Below are 6,225 nucleotides of genomic sequence, written 5' to 3'. Positions count from 1 at the left end.
TAATTTAAATCTCTAATAAATTCGGGAGTCAATTCGTAAATTAAACTTGCATGTCGACAGCCGCCGAAACGTACTAATTGAATTACACGTACGGCTGCACCAATTTCCTTGTATGGCCGCAGGTTGGCCTATCCTGCTGTCGGTTCAACGAATTATTCTTCTTGCTGAGCAATCTAAAAGCAGCATATTTGGTGATGCTGTTCCTGGCGAGCTAATACCACAGTTTTGCGGTCGGAGTCCGTGGATTCGGGGAAATGATGGTTGTGCCTCGATCGTGACTTGCGTCTGCGTGGACCAGCTGACGTTCGTAATGTATGTAGAAATCGTGCATATTGAAGGCACGCACGGGGACGTTATGAGAACGGTTTATGTGTTATTTCCTACTATATCTGATACTAACTAACGCATTTTTGTATTGTTGTATATACGTATATGAACAATTGCTAACCATAGTCACATCGATATGAAAAAAATGTTTTAAATTTACCCTAGTCCCAGCATGATGACAATCTTCTAAAGCAAGATCATTCGCGACAACTTATTCGTAGTGTTGCATTTAAAACAAAAATCAATTTACAACAAACATGTTTAAAACGAGGCCCTTGTTTAAAACGTGTTTTTTTATTGTTTATTTTGTTTTTTAAAAGCCATGACGTCACGAATATTCAATTGTGACGCCATAGTGGATTGACATTGACAATTGAAAATGCAGGGTAAATATAGCTCCTTTGACAAATATCTACGTACTATAGCTGATTAGCTGTTGAACGGACTATTTGGAGGGTTTTAACCATCCCATATCCTGTACGTCGGCTATATCGACTGGTAATTATCCGTAGGGTCATACAACATGTTTTTTGGAAAGCATTTACACAAATATAGCATAACTTTATACACTCGAAAAAAAAACACATTTTTTTAAAAAGGCCCCTGTTTAGAACACTGTTTTTTAAACAACCATTTGTTTTAAATGCAACCCTACATATTCGACCACATTATTCAAGAAAATTGATTATTTTGAAAAATAGATAACAGGTATAGGCGACTATATTAGTGACGGGTTTCTACAACACGCAAATATACTCTTATATCGTAATCACTAATATCTTGAAAGCAGAGGATATTCAAAAATAAGTTCGCACTCTCTGTCAACTGATTCGAGAAGCAATGATACTGACATCTGGTACAATGTAGGACACAGTTGCTCTGAATGTAAAAGTTTCCAAACTAATGCGCAGCAGGACCGCTGGTCAAAAACCAAGAAATCAACAGCTAGGTTATAACACAGAGCATAGTGGGTAGTATCACCGATATAGTAGTATGACAGTAACAAGTAATCGTCAACAAAATCCTGACCTTGAGTTACGCAAATTTGATAATATAGCGATTGTTTCAGAGATATTTCACGACACTTTGATAAATGCACGAGAGGACACTCTCTCTTTCTAGAGATCATTAAGGTCAACACATTAGTCAAGAAATATTCCAATATGATTGAATCATGACTGTACGTGTAAGGTGAATGGAGAATTTTCCAGATAAACTTTGCGCTTTTGAGAAAATCGAAATTCAAGAACTTCGAGGCCGCCAGTGTGTACGGGTGACTTTGTGAGCCAACTGGGATTTCAAATATAATCTTGAATAAGTCATTTTGCATGGAAATAATAGGAATCATGGAATCACTGTACATGGCAACATCTTTCAGGGACGCGTAGAGAAATGGCTGAAGAATTTTGATTTTCCTGCATCCGATCGATGTAGATCGGAGCAAATCTTCAAATATAGCAATGTCGCGGATTTTCACATTTTCGCACAAAGCCATCAGCGCTGTTGCTGTAGTAATGAATTCGTAACCGAGGAGTACTGGCATTGATGAACCCAAGGGATCGTTCATAACAAATTTGATCAGGGTGATCATATCGTCATAAGTGACAGATGAAAATACCTTCAGAGCGTGAAAAAAACTAACTCGCTGCATGTATGTCACCAAAGGCAGTTCGTAGTAAGCGCTGTTGAACGTGAAATTAGCATGTCTCCCAATGCTATGCCGCATTCCAAAGATGTACTTGTAGTGTTGTGACTCATTCAATCGATAGCCTTGATCAAATTGATTCACCTTGGTTCCTGGGATTTTCAACTCGCTCGTGGTAACTAATTGCGTGTAGACGTCAACGTCATCCAATGGATAGCCAAATTCCATGAATACTGCACCGAGTTGGCGCATAAGACGAGTGTACCTGTTCGGCTGAAACAATTTGGAATTGAGTTTCAATTCATCGAATATGTCCCGCAAGTATTCATAGCCTTTTGATTCGTCAATTTGAATGAGAGATCTCCCGATTTCACACTTATACAGGTATTTCCCGTACAGTGTGTTGCTTTGTCGTTCACAAGCACTGCTGAAGTATTCGAGCGATTCTTCTTTATCCAGCAATTCTCGTTTCAGAGCCATTTCCAATTGAGATACATTGTCGATCGTATCGTCACTGATTGCCATGCAGTCATCCGTACAAATAACGAGGCACATTTCGAGACATCTGTCGGCTTCCTTGAAATCACCGCCGTTGTACAGAACAGACGCTTGGTTGTAGACAGCCTGAAGCCTCTGCGTTATGTCGAATGCAAGACCGGAATCGATCTCACAAGACCATTCGTATATATCTATAAGATCATTGGATGATATATTACCTCCTCTGTTGTAACCAAGGTGTTGGTATAGCCCCAATCTCAATCTCTCGATATGTATTTGCATGTATTGATGTGTCCGGCCAAGTGTTATTTCTCCTTTTTTATATTGTTCAATCAATACTTTCACCAAGACCAGTATGTTTTGGATGAAATCTGCGTCGATCTGTTGATAGCGGAACAGTGCCTCTGTCAAAAGCAGGTGCCAAATGTCGCTTTCTCTAGATGGGATGAAAATATGATCACATTCCGTCTGCAATATGAAGCGACGATAGGTCAGATTTTGTACTGTTGCCATGAGGAGTGTGATTGCCGTTTCACAATCACCGACATACTTTTCTCCCACTAAATTTGCCAGCTCTTTATCCGCTACAATATTCCTTTGTCGATGCCTCGTTTGGTAGCAACGGATTCGGATTTCCAATGCGATTCCTAAAGCGTGGCATAATGTGTGATGCGACTCGTCGCTGATAATATTTCTTTCATTCAACTCATCGAGAATATCAAAACTGTTTTCAGAGCGTATTCCAGAATACGCCGCGAGGTAATGCAGCAGTACTGTGATTGGGCGATAAATCAATTTCTTAACATCTAAATGGCGTGAGTTTAAAAGTCGATTTGAATACCTCGCTATCGCAGCTTGTTTGAGCATATCTCTTTTGTCTTCAAATATTTCCTCTGCGGTAAGAGATTGTTGAATTTCCAAACATCGAACACGAAAACTGTCGTAAACTTCTTTGTTTCCAAACACGAAACATGAAGTGCCGAGGACATCATTCAGCATATAACCGTTCTTTAATTGTTCATCATTCGTTAGATAGTCTGCCATCTTGTGCGCGGTCTGAATCAATTCGACGATGTTACCCCGATTCGTAGTCGGGATTTGTCGTCCAAGTGGACATTTACATGCATGCGGCATCATGCCATCAAATGACAACCCACAAGGGGTGTATTCATCTCTGAACCAGTTACTTTCATCGTCAATCGAGTAGTGATCGCAGAGTCCTTTTATATCGACACTGGGAACGATCGTTTCGCCGATACCGATGATTATGACGTGGAAAATGACCGTCATCCATCTAAAGTACTCGCGAACTTCTTCTGTGTCAGGAGCACCATTATCCAGGATGATGACGTGTTCGAAATCAGAGGATAGTGTGATTTCTTTGCGGGCCAGAGATCCGAGACCGACAACCGCGAATTCGCACGGGGGATCCCCAATTACTTGGAGACATTTGTTCATAACTTCCACCATCAGTTTCATATAATCACTCGCGTTATTGGTTGTTAGTAGTCTGATTTCGGAAATCGCTGCCTTTTCATTTTCCTTCCTATCCTTGGCATGTTCGTCGTGAAGTCTAATTCTTTTCACGTTATTTAAACTTCCCTTTTCATTCATACGAAGTTCCTTCAGTTTTTCTTTAATTGTCTGTGAGAATTCCACAAAATCTCCATCATGTATAGAAGCACTGACTCTGAGCATCTTCTGATGGAGATCCTGTAATTGTTGGATCGAGGAATTCAAATCCTCTTCTCGTCCACTGAGACCATATCTAATCACTGCAGCATTTTGTAGAACTGCTGCACGAATGAAATTCAACTTCTGATCCATTTTAGATCCATTTTCATTTATCGCCATACCGGTGTACAAAGTACTCAATTTCAGCATGCATTTGGCCGATTTAGTAAGATTAAATTGCATCTCTATTCCGAATGCATCGCAGAACTGTCGAATCTCTTGGCTGACCGTTACGAATGGTTCGTGGTTTGAGCTAGTGCGTTTGCTGTAGTCTGACTCCTCTACTGAAAATTCGGTTGAAGTAATAGGGCTATTTTTCAGCTCAGCTTCTTCTTTTCCTTCGTCGTCATTCTCGTCACCGTCAGTGCAGTCAAAGTACGGAAATGACCTGATTGCCTCTAAAGCATCGATAACATTTTCTGATACTCCCATGTCCCTATGGAGAGCCCATCTTCCTTTATCTCGAAGCAGTTCATTGCTTTGTCGAATGAGCTCCAGAAAACTATCATCGTAAAGTCGAATTTCTGTATATATACTTCTTATTTTGATATGATCTGACATGTTTCTGGTAACGTTTGGAAAGAATAACAATACTCAAGTACAGTCTACTCTACTTCATTAGACTGTGCCTGACATAATAACGTATACAGCTATAGCTGTACCAATAGCCTACTTAACTTTGCGTCCTGATATGCCAAGGTTGGTTAAGTCTCAATACATAGTTTACTTAACACAAATGTATTGAGATACGCTCATTGTAGGCTTTCGCCCAATCGGATAGGGGTATCTAATGTGAAGCCTGATCTATTGTTCACAAGCACGCTTCACATAAACGACACTATCTCTCGTTGTCGTAGCCATAGACTGCTACAGTGTTTTTCTACGCGAAGCACTTATCAGTACGCGTATATATCTATGAAGGCCAGGGGTCACCAACACGCGGCCCGCGAGGTCATATTTGCGGCCCGCGACTTGATTTGAGATTTCGGAAGAAAGCTAAGAAAGACATCTTGAAATGCTGAAATTGACTACAGTTTCAACATATCGTTGTTGCTGTTTCAAAATAAGCTATTCTCTTGTGCCCGACATCACTATTCGTCACTATAGCTTTGGCTTTCGCGATGGCAAGAGCATTCTATCGAGAGAGAATAATCAGCTGATATGAATGGGCTGGGCATATTGCCTTAACGTACAATGGCCCAAACACTGCCAAGACCGAGACAATTAGAAAACGGGATAGGGCAGTGGTTCTCAAACTGGGGGGAGCGCCGCTCTTGTGGGGGCGTGACAGCAGCATCCGAAGGGGGCACGGAGCTGCGGTCAACTGAAAATTCGTTTGCGCTCCGCGCGATTTATATCAGATTCAAATTTTGTGTATAGTCCGGAATTCATATTATAGAATTCTCTAATCAACAGTCATAACCTTCCATGCCATCAAACGATCCGTTGGGATTGCTAGCATTCTGGTTTCATTTTGTGAAGTGACGATAAGGGGGTGCGAAATTTTTCAGTATCATAAAGGGGGCGCGTCTAAAAAAGTTTGAGAACCACTGGCTTATGGCTTCCCCACACGATCAAGCTAAACGTAGAGATGGTCTTTCAGCTAGTAACGTATCTCGCTAGCCCCAATATTGATTCCTTAGTCGCTGAAGAGCGTTTCCAGGTATCGTGCGCACTGCGCAGCTTGGAGTTCCATATAAAATGTAATTGGTGATAATTATAATGATTTATTGTTGTATTTGTATTTCTTTAATATAATAAGTAGTTATATAGATCGGTCGTGAGGTGGCAGGGGCTCTTATGGGCGCGGTGGCACGGTGCCGCGAAAACTCGTGGTGGCACGGTGACCCTTATGTCTTATGGCTGCGGCGGCACGGTGCCATTGTGTCTTATGGTTGTGGTGGCATGGTTACCTTTTCGGGTATAGGCTGCGGTGGCACGGTGACCCTTATCTCTTATGGGTGCGGTCGCACATCGTATGGAAAACTCGTGGTGGCACATCGTACTTTTGGACCCCCCCC

At 41.4% G+C, this 6,225-nt stretch overlaps 1 protein-coding gene across 1 annotated transcript; it reads right to left on the bottom strand.

The window, feature by feature from the left end:
- Positions 1 to 393: 393 nt before the first annotated feature.
- Positions 394 to 5,958, bottom strand: LOC145433294 (uncharacterized). The gene has a single exon (XM_080310356.1). It carries the CDS (start codon positions 4,763 to 4,765, stop codon positions 1,100 to 1,102), a length of 3,666 nt encoding a protein of 1,221 aa, XP_080166482.1. The 5' UTR covers positions 4,766 to 5,958; the 3' UTR covers positions 394 to 1,099.
- Positions 5,959 to 6,225: the final 267 nt, after the last annotated feature.

Source organism: Botryllus schlosseri, chromosome 2, assembly GCF_051294905.1.
Source record: "Botryllus schlosseri isolate E-star chromosome 2, Bs_hap1, whole genome shotgun sequence".
NCBI lineage: Eukaryota > Metazoa > Chordata > Ascidiacea > Stolidobranchia > Styelidae > Botryllus > Botryllus schlosseri.
This window is presented reverse-complemented; position numbering and strand designations above follow the sequence as displayed.

Excerpts from the sequence above, each read along its gene's own strand:
- LOC145433294 (XM_080310356.1), bottom strand. The coding sequence starts at position 4,765 with ATGTCAGATCATATCAAAATAAGAAGTATATATACAGAAATTCGACTT.